Raw genomic sequence first — 15998 nt, forward strand, 5'->3', positions numbered from 1 at the left:
TATTTTCATATTTCAAAAGATTAAGAACCTTTGGTTGTAAATGTTTTGTTCTTTTTTAAGGACAAGACAAACTCTCACCAAAGGCTCTTTAATGTGCTTTTATTGGTTATGGTAAAAATAAAAAAGGATATAGGTGTTATGATGTTAAAAACAACAAACTTTATGTTCCAAGAAATATGACTTTTCTTGAAGATCAAAATGAATTTGAACATCAAAAACTCAAGGAAGATGTTGATTATTCTTTTTTATTTGACATACTTCCTAGAGATGACTCTAAAAAATCTAATGATACAATTTGGGATAGTAAGATTGTTTGTGATAATGAGAATGTTTGTGATAACCATTCTCATCAAAGAGATGATTCTCCTTGTGAGAATCCTAATGATATTCATGTATATACTCGGCGTGAGGGAAATGAACCTTAAAATGCTTTTGACATATATTCACAAAATCTCCCTTTAAATGATCAAGTTGAGGAATCCTTACCTTGATGATCCTCTAGGAGCATTAGACCTCCTCAAAAATTTGTATCATACAACTCTTTTTCCCCAAATTATAGATCTTGTCTAATGATGATCCATTCCTATCATGAGCCTTCAAACTTTAAAGAAGCTAAGCAATACTCTCATTGGATAGATGCCATGTACCTAAAATTAGAAGCACTCAACAAGGCCAACACTTGAAAAATTGTAGCTATCCCTTTAGGTAAAAAGGCTATTGGTTGTAGGTGGGTCTATAAAGTAAAGATTAAAAGTGATGGGTCATTAGAAGGATATAAAGCTAGGTTAGTTGCTAAGGGATATGCATAGAAATATAAAATTAATTACGAAGAAACATTTGCTCCAGTTACAAGGATGGCGAGTGTTACGACTCTAGTAGCCTTAGCATTGATCAAAGAATGACTTATCTACCAATTAGATGTCAAAATGCCTTTTTATATGTGGATCTTTGTGAAGAAGCTTATATGGATCCTCCGTTGGGTCTTGAAATAGAAAAAGGAAAAACACTTAAGCTTAATAAACCTCTTTATGGTCTTAAGCAAGCTCCTAAAACTTCGTATGACCGCTTTAGTAAAGTTCTTGATAATGGATTTACTTCTTGTTATACCGACACTGCTATTTTTGTTAAGAATGCAGGGGACCACGTAATTATCTTACTTTTGTATGTTTATGATATGATCATCACTGAGAATGATAAAAGGGGCATTGAGTCTATTAAAAATGTTCTTAAAAACAATTTTGATACGTCTAACCTTAGATTTTTAAAATATTTTTTAGGGATTGAAGTTGCATATTCTCCTCGTGGATATGTTCTTTCTCAAATGAAGCTTGCATCGGATATTATTGCTAAGTTTGACTTGACTGATGAAAAAAAGTGAAGATTCTCGAAGTAATTAATGCTAAAATGAGAGTCAACGATGGACCTCCTGTAGAAGATCCCATTCCTTATCGTCAATTAATTGAATCTCTAACATATTTGTCTATTACCAGGACAGACATTGCTCATGATGTACACAGTGTAAGTCAGTTCCAGAATGCTCCTACTACTATTCACATGACAACTGTCATACGAATTATCAGATATCTGAAGGAAATTATAACAAAAGGGCTATTCTTATCTTCTTCTTTATCTCCAAATTTAATTGCTTATACCGAATCGGGGTGAAAGCCCCAATGATCATATTTTTACCATAGGTTATTGTGTTTTTCTTAGAGAATCATTAATTTCTTAGAGATGTAAGAAGCAACAAAATGTTTCTATCTTTTATAGAAGCCGAGTATAGGGCAATGACCATCACTACAACTGAACTTGTTTGGTTAAGAAGTTTGCTAAAAAATATGGGAGTTATCATTTCTATTCCTTTGAAGCTATACTGCGACAACAAAAATACCATTTGCGTTGTTAGCAATCATACATTTCATAAACAAATAAAACACATTGAGATGGTGTAACGCCCCAAAAATCCAGGACTTGAAACTTTTAGAATAGTTTAGAAAGCTTTGAAATCATACAATAATCAGAGTTTAAATAATACTTCAGCGGAAAATGATATTTTTAAAACCACAAGTCAATGGACCTTGAGCGCATTACAGCGTAAACTTTCCTTTGTCAAATCCCGCACAACCATTGAAATCACATGGTTTAAAAATGGAGTTTCAATAATTGAGAATTCGTTTGTTGAAACCAAGAAAAAGCTTACTAAAATAGTTTTATTAACTCACGGTTTCATAAAAGAGAAATTTTGAAACACACTTTATACCAAATTTACCAACATGTCCTCAGGAGCGAAACGTCAGGGAAAGATCTCTATCTTGATCTCATCACGTCATCGTGCCATCGCAGACTATATCACCTATACCTCATCTGCCCATAAAATGAATCAGTTTCACTAAAAACTGGTAGGTGCACAGACAGGACAATATAAAACATAATTAAGCAGAATAATTTAATATGTCAAGTAGACAGGCAATAGCAATTTAATTTCAACAGATTCACAGAGCAACTATCATGAGCACAATGCTAAAATTATTACAAGCATTTTACTGGCACAAGTAGGCTAACTATTATAAGCAAAGCACTGCACAAGAAAGTTAACTAGCAAAATACAATGCTTCATCAACCACACACCCAATTCCATAAGTATTGAACCGGTGGTACACCATAGCTTTCATACGCGTATAACTCAACAAATTGTGTAATCAGATTTAAATTATGTTTCGATATTAACCCGCCAAGCGGGTACGCACAAGGCACGACTCTAGAAACAACCTAGACTGATCTGGGGGTTTATTATGCTATGTATTTTATGATAACCCGGATAGCTGGCTGAGTCCGCACCTAAGGGGATGGTCGGTGACCAAGAGAGAAATCCCCAAAACATCATAAACAATGGATGCATCTCAAACATGGAGAGCTACCACATAGGATAATTATGGTAGTCTCATTCCCCTAACTCCGATGACTGGGGAAGCCGAGTCTTTTGCTCGTAACTGCTATTTCGGCCTGTCCATCGAAGTTTTGTACCTTCCTGTCCTCTCTCCTGACAGGAGTCAACGATTCGAATGAGTATATCAGGGGTAGTTAACTGAAGACTCATTCTACATACTCTGGTCTTTCGACCAACTCGAATATCTTCCCGGTGAAGGCAAAAACATCACTTATTTAGGTGATCACAACATTTTGTTATTTGCACTCATCGAGGTTGCCACAACCTACTCATCCAATCATTGCAACGTAAGAAGACGTAATTGTCAAAAAGTACGGTCGTACTTGTCAAAAGTACGACTACGATGAAAGGGAAATGGTTCCACAAAAGAAACCCCAACAGATATTATCTGCAAAAAAATTAATACAACACATCCTGGCAAAATAAGTCTTGAATTCACTTCAACAACATTTTTCATATTTCATGATGCAAGGTCATCTCGGATCTCTCGTCCGATCAACAAAGTACTTAACATGTTGCGCATGTCTAAAAGTACGCTATACTGAACCAGGGAGGTGTGTGGGCTTCTCAAAAGGAACACCTAACACACAACTTCATAACGATTCAAAGAATAAAGGAGTGCTCATTTGACACGATTCATCCTTAACAGCCATAATGCCACATTAAGTCATTCACGCAAGGCACAACACTATCAAACTCGCATCCAAAATTTATCCTAGTATCGACATGTGACACTAGATTGATAAATAAAGAATGGGTCCTTCAACAGAACCCCACTCAATCATATGCTCATGCCCCTGATCGGGGTTATTCGAATTGGGTTGCAACTCGAATCGGGGTTATAAAATATTTCTCCCAAGTGTGCGGACTTGGGAGGACTCAAATGCAACTTCGAAATCCTGCAAGGATTAAAACTTAACTTTGCAAAAGCTGTGCCATTTGAAGAGCACTGGGTTCACAGGAGGAAACCCTCTTTAAAAGAACTATAGCGCACAAGTGCAACTTCTAGTGTTTTGAAAACAAGTGATAACAGGATAGACACAAGACTACATTTATGTAAGTACATAATTACCATGAGTGTGAGCATATGCAGGTTATAACATGTCAACAAACAACTCTCGACTTGCGATGCCGCACATCGAGGGAAAAACGCATAAGTAACACACGAGGTGCCAAACCATACCTTGACCACTTTGATAGGCAGACACATAAGGTCATAAGTAATACATGAGACACGAAGTCGTACCTCACTCAAAGGAAATATGCAGGCAGAAATGTATACATGCAAACAAGGGCATATGTATTTCAAAAAGTACGAAACCACACCTCAAATTCATAAACAACTACGCAAAATAATAATCGAAGAATGAAATTGTACATCAGCCCATAGGAACGTACAAGCAAGTATATATGCAAGCAATTAAGGGCATAAGTATTGCAAAAAGTGCGAAACCACCTTCAACACATAAGCAAATACGCAAATTAATACTCGAAGAGTAAAATCGTACCTCGACTCATAAGCATGCAGACAAGAATAATACGCCACGCAAAAGCAATATAAATCTAAGTACAACTAGCATGAACATCTTTCAACTTAATTATGTTCATCAATTGCCCTTTGTGCGACTTTACCCTACCTCAGGATGTCGTGGAGCTGTGTGCGTCTACGAGTGAGGATAATACGAGGGTTGAGCCGCGAAGCACGATCGGGACCTGTTGCATAAATATGCAAGAGTGTTAAATATTCAATTTTGCTAATATAATTAATGGTGCGACTGAGGCATTGGTAGAATTAGGCGAGAGGGGACCTCAGCCCCCTTCCTGACCAAACAACAAATGGCAGGGGCCTCGGCCCCTACCCGACAACAACTGACAGGGAGTAAAACCCTGATTGTTGATGACAGCGAGGCGGCAGGGGACGAGCCCCTGCCGACGGCACTAAGGCGGCAGGGGGCAAGCCCCTGCCGACAACAGCGAAGCGACAGGGGGAATAACCCTTGCCATCGGTAGTGAATCGACCAGGGGGACATCCCCTGTTGATAGCAACGAAGCGGCAGGGGTCGCGCCCCTGCCGACGGCAGCGAATCGGCAGGGGTCGAGCCCCTGCCGACACCGGCGAATCGGCAAGGGTCGAACCCCTTGCCGTCAGCACAGAAGCGGCAGGGGTCACGCCCCTGTCGACATCACCGAGGTGGCAGGGGGCTAGCCCCCGCCAAAGAGAGAGGAATTGGGGCGGCAGGAGCCATCAACCTCCTGCCGACCCCTACACAGGTCATGGCAGAGGGGAAAGTGACAGGGGGACGACCGACCTCCTGTCGGTCGCCCGATCTCCCACAAGGAAGAGAAAGGGGGTCCGCAGGGGCCATTGGCCCCTGCCGGCACTCCGGCACACCCCAAAAGAGAGAAGGTGACGACAGGGGCCCTGTAGGCCCCCTGTCGGGTCTCCAATGGGCAAGGAGGGAGGTGGGAGGGCGCGGCAGGGGCCGTGCGCCGCCTGTCGGCGTCCTGGCGATGTGACAGAGAGAGAGAGAGAGATGGGAGGGGGAGGAGGAGAAGGTGGAGTGGCGTACCTGGGAGGCGGTGGCCGGCGTCGGCGCGGGGCGCAACGACGGTAGCGGTGGTGAGCGCAGAGAAGGATGAGGCGGGGTCATCGCGAGGGGATCGCGGGCGGCGCTGGTGGCGTGCGCAGGGAAGGAGGAGGGCTGTGTGCCTTCCCCCGCCCCCCCTGCAGTGCTTTTAAAAGCCTCATGGGGGGGCGACGAATGGGGAAACCCCGATGGGTTTCCCTAATCCTTCCGAAAACGAAGGTGGAAGGGGGGGGGGTCCTGAGTCGGGTTATTAAAACCCTAATGAAGAGGGGCCCGGGTCGGGTACGGACCCGACCCGGCCCGGGTCCAATAAATTTTTTTAAAAGCGGGTTTTACAGATGGACTGTCATTATTTTCTTGATGAGTTTTTATAGGGTACTATTCATGTATTGTAGATTTGGATTAAATGTAAATGCTATTATACCAATTCATGATTTGTTTCAATTTTAGATTGTCTGCCGGATTCGTTTTACTAAAGCTTTTGGAAATCGTTTGAGGCTTTAGGACAAACCTAAAAAAATTTCATCATTTCTGTTCTTGCCGAATAGATATTGATAACTTTTTTTCAATTTCAAACATATATTGTATTTCGGACATGATTTATTGGGGCTTGGATTGTCTACTTGGGCCACACTGTTCTCTTTTCAAGTGCTGCTATATGGGACTAAGAAATGTTCCTTTTATGTTATGTTTGTTCTTCATAGATTTTTGTATCTTTCAATTCATTGGCACTTTTTGCTTCACCATTGTCAATTCAATTTCAGGATGGTTCTAGTATTCCCTTTGTCTTTCTTATTGCATTTGCTTTTTTCTTTTACACAATTTTGTGGCTATTGTTTCCACAGTGTTCGTATTCTCTTCTGAATTTGTTAATGCTACATATCCTACTTGTGATGCCTAATGTTATGATTCTCTTTCTGGAAGTGTTTGAAATCTTCATTTTTTTTTTGCATCTGGAACCTTGAAATCTGCTTCTTCATTTTAGTTTTTAGATGATTCTATTTTAGAAGAGAACTTGAGAAAACAAGCGCTCTGTTTTATATTTGATCTGATTATATGATGTTTGACTGTGTCTTGGTATCCTAGCTCTCTGCTCTGCTTTCTGATATTGGACTGAATATTCGCGAGGCACACGTTTTCTCCACAACTGATGGCTATTCATTGGATGTATTTGTAGTGGATGGATGGCCTGTTGAGGTAAGTTTCTACATAAAAAAAGCAACTCAGTGTAGAATGACACTTTGCTACAGCTACTATATACCAGTCAAAAGAAGCTGTTTTCAGTTACTTGAATAGGTGTACTGATACTAGTGGTTTACAAATCATCTCTCCTTTGGACTTGTCCATTTGGGCCATTTTTTAATTACAATCACTTCACTTTCATTCATATGTTGAAATTACAAGTTTTTTTCCCCTCTATTTTTTCCTGTTGAGATGTAATGGTTAGTTTATTGTTATGAAATATTGCTTGCAAAATTGGTAGACTTCTAATCCATCTCTTGCTGGGATATGAAAACTAGAAATGAAGCAGAACAGTTTTTGTTTTTTTGGAAACACAGTAGAATGGATTATTTTTTTATCTGGTTGGCCAATCTATATTATTCTGATGTTTGTGGTAGTTTAGGTGAATTGTATCTGTAACTTCATAGGGCAGTATCTTAGGGTACATATGGATATCTGTAGGCTAAAGCAGTGGATATTTTAAATTGTAAGTTTATAGGTTTTACCATAAAGACAATTACTACTTTTATTATAAAATGATAACTTTTTTTGGGAAAAAAGAGGAAAAATTGAAAGAGTGTGTTTTCCTATTTTTAGGGAGAAAAGGGGCCAAAGGAAAAAAATTAGTGTAGTTTCTTGCTTTTAAGGTATCCAGTCACATATGTCTAGTTCTTAGATTTTACTTGAATATTTTAGCATAACACTTTTGGCATATTATCACATGGAAAAAGAGCAGCTAAACACTAAAATAAGATAATATTTGCAATATCACCCAATATTTCAATGTTGGTGCAATATTGCAGGTGTATTTTAATATTCCATTAGATTCCATGACTGTATCAGCGCAGGATGCAGCATATTGCAAAAAGATTTTTGTATTTCTGTAGACAGAATGCAAGCTTCTGACACTGATTTTTACTGTGCTGCTTATGCACACAACCAGTTATATTGCTTCATAAACATTTAATTCAGAATAGGAACACAAATGGAGTATTATCTTTCAACTCCGTCCATGTTCAGTGGATAGGAAGTCACCATGGTATGTGAATGTAACTTAAATCATTGGATTCATTAGCATTACTGAATTTTGATGGCACATGCAGTAGGACAGAGACATGGACACACTTGAACACACATGCATGTGCGTTAAAGAACAAAACAAAGTAATTGAAAATAACAAATTATAGGGGAAAATGGCAAGATACACATTAACCATATTCAGCATGTCATGGCAAATGCCAAGACACCCTAGACATGTGGCTCCAAACCACAATTGTGATACAGACATGGCTCATCTTTTTGCTTTTGCCTAAAGAAACATGAATGCCTTCTATGAGACTTGCTGATCAAGTAACTTCTTCATCTCCAACACCCCCTCTTCCCCTCCACCCACCTCAAATGCAGGTTTAATGTCCTTTGGCTGGCATATTTGCTCCTTGAACATTTAAGCATATATGTCCTCTTTGAATAATAGAGCACACATATTGCCATGACCAAACCAACTCTCATCTCCAAATAAATGTGCGCATGTTTTCTCCATCACCTTAATCAAATTTTATAATATAAAATTTTGCAGTCATTCAATATCTGAAATGCTTCACATGGTTGCAAAAACAAAAAAAGGAAGAGGCAACATCTGTAAAGCAGATGGTGGGCTGCTGGTCCTTGACTATGTCACTAGATTACACATGCTGCCCCATTTCAAAGCACAAAAAACTGGCAAAAGATCTTCCACCATATTTTTCCATTGAAGCTGGATACTGTAATGAAAAAAAAAGAATATAAGAGAATGCCACTGAGGGCTACAAGAGAGAACAAATACAAAAGGGTCACTTATGGGCCAAATACAATCTCACAAAGGAGATACACAACAACAAATCACAGGAGAGCAACAATATAAAAAAATATAACTTGTATTTCTCACAAATATGCTTGGAAAAGCATAACCTTTACAATGGGGAAGAACCCCTTATATAGACATAAGATGAGGTCACAAGGGCTAGTCCAACTAGTCGTTGGACTAGCCCCAACGGCTAGAAATCTAGTGTTGGAACTAGCCCAATGACTAGTTGTGCTGTACACAAAGGAAATGACTGAAATACCCCTAATGGGTATTTCAGTTTACACACACCTATATATATATATATAACGACAATGTACGTTAACAGATACCTCTTTGGGAATGCATAAAAATTGCAACCAACCTGGGTAGTCAAAATTGTGCCCAAGCACTGCCCTAGACCACCAGACAGCTAAGCACTGACCTAGACACCCAGGCAGCCTAGGCACCTATATGCAACCACATCCTAGGCAACATGTAGGTGAATCCTTGGCGTCTTTTTTTTATACCCTCTCTCTCTCTTCTTCTTGTCATCCTCCTCCCACTCCTTAAATGGGTTTCTAGGGAAAATTTAACAGCAGCATGAGCAATGGTGCAACAACCACTTGGACAACAATTATTAGGCATGTCTTGGTTTGCAAACCCTATTCACAGTGGTTCACACCTAGTTTCTTGTCAAGTGTTCAAAAAGATAGTTCATATGTATGCTTATGATTGCCCACTAGAGCTGAAAAGTTTCGAGTCTCCATTCATTTGTAGATGGCATACTGTCCTTCCCACTCTCCTTTAAACATGGTGTTCTACCTCTGCACCATGAGAATCATATATCGTATCCTTTGTGAAGCAGAATGATTAAAAACTTTGTTGGGTTTGTGACAGGCAATGCCACTTGAATACTCCATATTTTCTTTCATACTATATCTCTTATATACTAGTAATAATGGGAAACCCCATAAAAATGGTCATATCCCTGTATCTACAGCTTTACCCATGTGACATCGGACTCAAGTATAAACAATTGTTGCATCTACAGTGAATGGCACCAGCCTGCAAATTTTCGGTATCTATTTTGAAGTATAGCCAGTCAAAGCCCTCCCTCACTGCAGAACAGCTCTGCAGTATGTCCATTCTTGCGTTAGAAAAGCTTCATAGAACACACAGCATGCCATTTGGAAACTACAATCTGTTAGGAGGACTGGAGGCAGTTTACACATAAGAGCTTTGGTGTTGACTTCTTTAAAGAAGTCTAGACAGTTCCTTACAATAATACTTCTACGATGACATTGCATGTATGTTGTTATGGAAGCATTGGTTGCTGCTACTGGATGTCTTATGAAGGGTTATTCTACTTCACAATAAATGGTCACTTACTCTGTTATTGTACAATAATTGATATTAGGAAGAGTTATGCTCATGTTTAGTGTTTGTTGTTTCTTTTCCAATTTGACTTGCACAGGATTTGTACCCCCCCCCCCCATGATTTTAACCCTTATTGAAATACGTGAAAATTGAAAACTTTTATTTTATATTTAAAATCATCAATGAAAATAGTTTCTAACAGGGGTTCAAAACCTCGAGCGGGTTACGTTGCACTCAAAATAATTATATATTGAATTCAAAAGAGGATAATGACAAATAAAATACTTTCATTCAAAAGAATGGTGTATCATTTAAAATATTACAAAACCAATACAATATCGTGTGTCTGAATTCAGTACTTGGGAAAGGAAAATGATTGGCTCGTCGACATCCTGCAACATTCCTCATCCGCTCTGCATCATATTATTTACCTGCAAATATCTGCCCATAAAAAAGGGTTAGACTTGTGACAGTCTAGTAGGTACATACACAAATTCCAAGTAACTCATAATATTAAAACATATTCAAATGCCACAGTTCAGGTCTACTTATGCAACTCAGATGTCACAGTTTATCCATAGCTAGGACTAAAGCTATTCACAGAAAAATAAGACCAAAATACCAAAAAGATCATACTTAATTGTTTTATATTGTAAGAGCATGTTTTCATCTCAAACTGTGTGATTCAGAGGTCTTTGTTTCGATATTTATCCACTTGGTACGTGGGGTGGCAGAACATTGCATACAATCAAAACATCAGGGGATATATTATTCTTAGGTATTTTAACTCGGGTGCTTAACTGAGCAGACCCAAAGTAGGCGGTCCGTGACCGGGATAAGTCACTGCTAAGGCAAAACAGAAAATATGATGCATCTTAGACTACTGCAATAGTTAGGATCTACCACCTAGGACACGTGGATAGCCCCGACGTCCGAAGACTTACGAGTGAGTGGAGGCCTCACTCCAAAAAATCAAAACAAAATCACTCGAAGTTGTACCATCTACCTTCTCTAAGGTAGAGATCAGAACAAAATAGGTCAAAAGGGTTATCTTTATTATGGAGATCATTATTTTATTTGTCTTATATTTGGTAGGTTAGAATGGGGCTCAATAACCCCGATACCCATTTTTAGGATGATAACCAAAGTCCTGTGTACCTGACTCAATCAATAATTGCCTTATATACACGTGCACTTCACCAGTAAGGCAGATCTAAAACTTAGGTTTGTGTGTAGGCATGTTTTACTTATCAGATAGTGCTTTATTTTGCACTTCAAGGGTTCGTATTGACCTTCAGAATATATAAGCATGCCTTGACGTCTTACAATACAATATCAGTTATAAGCCATACTCAGAATGTACAAGCGTGTCTTGACGTCTTATAGTACAGTGACAATCATAAGCCATGCTTAAAATGTATAAGCATGTCTTGACGTCTTACAACACAATGGTAGTCATAAGCCATGCTTAGAATGTACAAGCGTGTCTTGACGTCTTACAATACAATGGTAGTCATAAGCCATACTCAGAATGTACATGCGTGTCTTGATGTCTTACAATACAATGACAATCAAACGCCATTGTGCTCTTAGGGCATCAAAAAGGTTCCTTGGCCTTTTTCTGGCCGCAAGTGTTTATTTTATACAAAACATCATTGAAAGAGATTGGAATGAAATCATCATGTGAGTAAAACATGACTAAATAGAATAGAACAATACCCAACCTCTTGGTCTACCGACCAAGAGGTTGGGTATTGTTCCTTCAACGACTCGTATACACTAACATCAAAGTATTATCCATTTGTAGATGGGCCGGTAGTCCTTCTCGAGAAAGCGAAAGTCATAGAGCAATTCTTTGATTCTGGAGGTCGTTACAGGTCAACAACTAAGAAATGATTGGCATAGTCGCTCATAGGGACATATCCATCCGGATAGAGGATAGTCTAGATCGATTCATAGATAGATCTCTCTCCACATGAGTATCTCCGTGGATAGAGATAAAGATAGGGATCCTTTTTTATAGATAACTATCTAGTTAGTTATCTAACTAACTAACTAACAATATAACTAACACATTTTATATATAACTAACTAACTAAGACCCCAGCCAAGGATCCATCGGATCTTTTTTGATGGACTGGCAGCATGACGGAATTTGTTGAGGTCATAGAGGAGGCAATGCTTTTTTCTTTTTTCTCTGTTACAGGTGGGATCTTTGCATGGGAATAGGGTTATGTACATTCTCATTATGTTATGAGAAGGGGTCATTCGAAATACGAGGCATGTGAAATGCAACATGATTTAATCGTAGCAAAACTATTAAAACATAGTTCATTGTAAATGGGCCCATGCAACATTGATCGTAGACTAACACATGCATCAAAAGAATATGTTCCAATATTAAAAGTTATGAGCCTTTGGTATATGTAAATTGTTAAAATGTACCTCATATATATATATATATACGTATATAGATATATATATATATATATTACATCAATACCCGATAGGGGTATTTTTGTAATTTTACATAGTTGTTTTAGAAAACAACTATTTTGTTTAAATGTAATTTTCTTTATTTATTTTTTACCTTTTATTTTTGTATTTTTTAGAACCAAAGAGGGGCTCCAACCATAGAGTCGTTGGAGCCTCCAACGGTCACAAATGTGACCGTTGGGGGCTCCCAACGACTCCATGGGAGCCCCCTTTTGGATCTTCTTTTGAGGCCTTTTGGCCCTTCTTTTTCCCTCTCTCCCTCTTGTATAAATAGGGGTGAACCCCTTGTGTATTTTCATTCTTGAGAGCTCTCTCTCTTCTCAATAAGAGGTTTTTATATTGTTGCCTTCTTTAAGGCTTGTGCTTGTATTGTCCCTTTGTGGACTTGTGATATTGTCTCTTTTATTCGTTGTTGTAAGTGCTTGTATGCACTCTTTATATTTCCGCAATATCTCATTACATGGTATCAAAGCCACTCGATTCTTGAAGCAAAGGTGTGGTTCGTATTGACCTTCAGAATATATAAGCATGCCTTGACGTCTTACAATACAATATCAGTTATAAGCCATACTCAGAATGTACAAGCGTGTCTTGACGTCTTATAGTACAGTGACAATCATAAGCCATGCTTAAAATGTATAAGCATGTCTTGACGTCTTACAACACAATGGTAGTCATAAGCCATGCTTAGAATGTACAAGCGTGTCTTGACGTCTTACAATACAATGGTAGTCATAAGCCATACTCAGAATGTACATGCGTGTCTTGATGTCTTACAATACAATGACAATCAAACGCCATTGTGCTCTTAGGGCATCAAAAAGGTTCCTTGGCCTTTTTCTGGCCGCAAGTGTTTATTTTATACAAAACATCATTGAAAGAGATTGGAATGAAATCATCATGTGAGTAAAACATGACTAAATAGAATAGAACAATACCCAACCTCTTGGTCTACCGACCAAGAGGTTGGGTATTGTTCCTTCAACGACTCGTATACACTAACATCAAAGTATTATCCATTTGTAGATGGGCCGGTAGTCCTTCTCGAGAAAGCGAAAGTCATAGAGCAATTCTTTGATTCTGGAGGTCGTTACAGGTCAACAACTAAGAAATGATTGGCATAGTCGCTCATAGGGACATATCCATCCGGATAGAGGATAGTCTAGATCGATTCATAGATAGATCTCTCTCCACATGAGTATCTCCGTGGATAGAGATAAAGATAGGGATCCTTTTTTATAGATAACTATCTAGTTAGTTATCTAACTAACTAACTAACAATATAACTAACACATTTTATATATAACTAACTAACTAAGACCCCAGCCAAGGATCCATCGGATCTTTTTTGATGGACTGGCAGCATGACGGAATTTGTTGAGGTCATAGAGGAGGCAATGCTTTTTTCTTTTTTCTCTGTTACAGGTGGGATCTTTGCATGGGAATAGGGTTATGTACATTCTCATTATGTTATGAGAAGGGGTCATTCGAAATACGAGGCATGTGAAATGCAACATGATTTAATCGTAGCAAAACTATTAAAACATAGTTCATTGTAAATGGGCCCATGCAACATTGATCGTAGACTAACACATGCATCAAAAGAATATGTTCCAATATTAAAAGTTATGAGCCTTTGGTATATGTAAATTGTTAAAATGTACCTCATATATATATATATATACGTATATAGATATATATATATATATATTACATCAATACCCGATAGGGGTATTTTTGTAATTTTACATAGTTGTTTTAGAAAACAACTATTTTGTTTAAATGTAATTTTCTTTATTTATTTTTTACCTTTTATTTTTGTATTTTTTAGAACCAAAGAGGGGCTCCAACCATAGAGTCGTTGGAGCCTCCAACGGTCACAAATGTGACCGTTGGGGGCTCCCAACGACTCCATGGGAGCCCCCTTTTGGATCTTCTTTTGAGGCCTTTTGGCCCTTCTTTTTCCCTCTCTCCCTCTTGTATAAATAGGGGTGAACCCCTTGTGTATTTTCATTCTTGAGAGCTCTCTCTCTTCTCAATAAGAGGTTTTTATATTGTTGCCTTCTTTAAGGCTTGTGCTTGTATTGTCCCTTTGTGGACTTGTGATATTGTCTCTTTTATTCGTTGTTGTAAGTGCTTGTATGCACTCTTTATATTTCCGCAATATCTCATTACATGGTATCAAAGCCACTCGATTCTTGAAGCAAAGGTGTGGTTCGTGTATCTCATATTTTGTGGATATCTTCTCACTTCTTGGCAACATCATGGAGGCAAAGATTGACCTATCTTTCAAGCTCAATGGAAAGAATTATATGATGTGGGCATCAGCAATGAAAAATAATCTCAAAGGAAAGAAGCTTTGGGGTTTTGTCATGGGTACCGTTCCGGAACGTAAGCTTATGCTCACGAAGGACGAAGAAGGTCAAGAAAAGGCTCTTGAAGGAGATGCTCGCCTAAAGGCCATTGAAAATCATAAAAAAGAAGTGAAAGATTGGGAAAGCAATCACGCAAAAATCCTTGCGTGGTTTATGAACAATGTTGAGCTTAAGGTATGTGCTAATATCGCTAAATTTCGTAGAGCCAATGAGGCTTGGTCTTTTATGAAGGGTATGTATACCCAAAAGGATCTTGCAAGAGCATACTTCTTGCAAGAAAAGATTAGAACCACCAAGCAAGGTGATTCTAGCATTCAAGACTATTATAGTGCCCTAAACCCTCTATGGGATGAATTGGCTCTCTTGGAGCCAAAATGGGTTTCTATGGAAGATGTTGATTTGAGGCAAAAACAAATGGAACATGAGCGATTGTTTCAATTCCTTTTTGGGCTACGTCCCGAATTTGAGCAAGTGAGATCTTCACTTCTCCATAGATCTATTTTTCCTCCTATTGAGGATGCTATTACCAAAATCACTCAAGAGGAGACAAGGCTTGGCATGAGTAAGCATGTTGACGAAGTTCTTGCCGTATCAAAACCGGGTAACAATGTTAGAACCTATAAGCCTCCTCATTTTGGGAAACAAGGAAACTATAATGGAGGAAGAAAAATGATTGTTTGTCATTATTGCAATGAGCCAAGTCACATTAGACCCGCTTGTCCAAAGCTTGTTGGAACCTTCAAGCCTAAAGTGGCCTCTCTTGAAGAAACCACCACCAAAGAAGATGAAGGCAAGAACAATGACATCAAAGAAACTCTTGGACAAATATCTATGGCTCTCCAACAAATGCTAAAAGTTTCTTCCTCCACATCGGGTGCAGCTATTGCTTCAACATCATCACCCGATACATATTCTTGGATCCTTGACTCCGGAGCTTCTTTTCATATGACCCCTCATGAAAATGCACTTATTGATGTTTGCACCAATTCAAAGGACTCTTGTGTCTCTACGGCCGATGGAAACTTTTTAAAAAATTTAAGTATTGGCTCTTTTAAAGATTCACAAAATTTTTGTGTTCCAAAAGTAAGAGTTGTTCCCAAACTAAATTTAAACCTATTTTCGGTTTCTCAAATTGCCGACCATGGATGTGAAATATCTTTCTCATCTAATGG

The 15998-nt window shown here is 38.6% G+C and overlaps 1 protein-coding gene across 2 annotated transcripts in view; it reads left to right on the forward strand.

Annotated features, from left to right (window-relative positions):
• The window catches only part of LOC149847161 (serine/threonine-protein kinase STY46-like), an 81900-nt gene that overhangs the window by 20913 nt on the left and 44989 nt on the right, over window positions 1-15998 (forward strand). For both annotated transcript variants that reach the window (XM_089996852.1, XM_089996853.1), the window contains exon 6: window positions 6622-6732. In XM_089996852.1, coding sequence (XP_089852978.1) covers window positions 6622-6732 — 111 coding nt within the window. The remainder of the gene's footprint in view (window positions 1-6621; window positions 6733-15998) is intronic.

The sequence above is a fragment of the Nuphar pumila genome, chromosome 2 (genome assembly GCF_984573655.1).
Source record: "Nuphar pumila chromosome 2, dmNupPumi1.hap1.1, whole genome shotgun sequence".
Taxonomy (NCBI): Eukaryota; Viridiplantae; Streptophyta; class Magnoliopsida; order Nymphaeales; family Nymphaeaceae; genus Nuphar; species Nuphar pumila.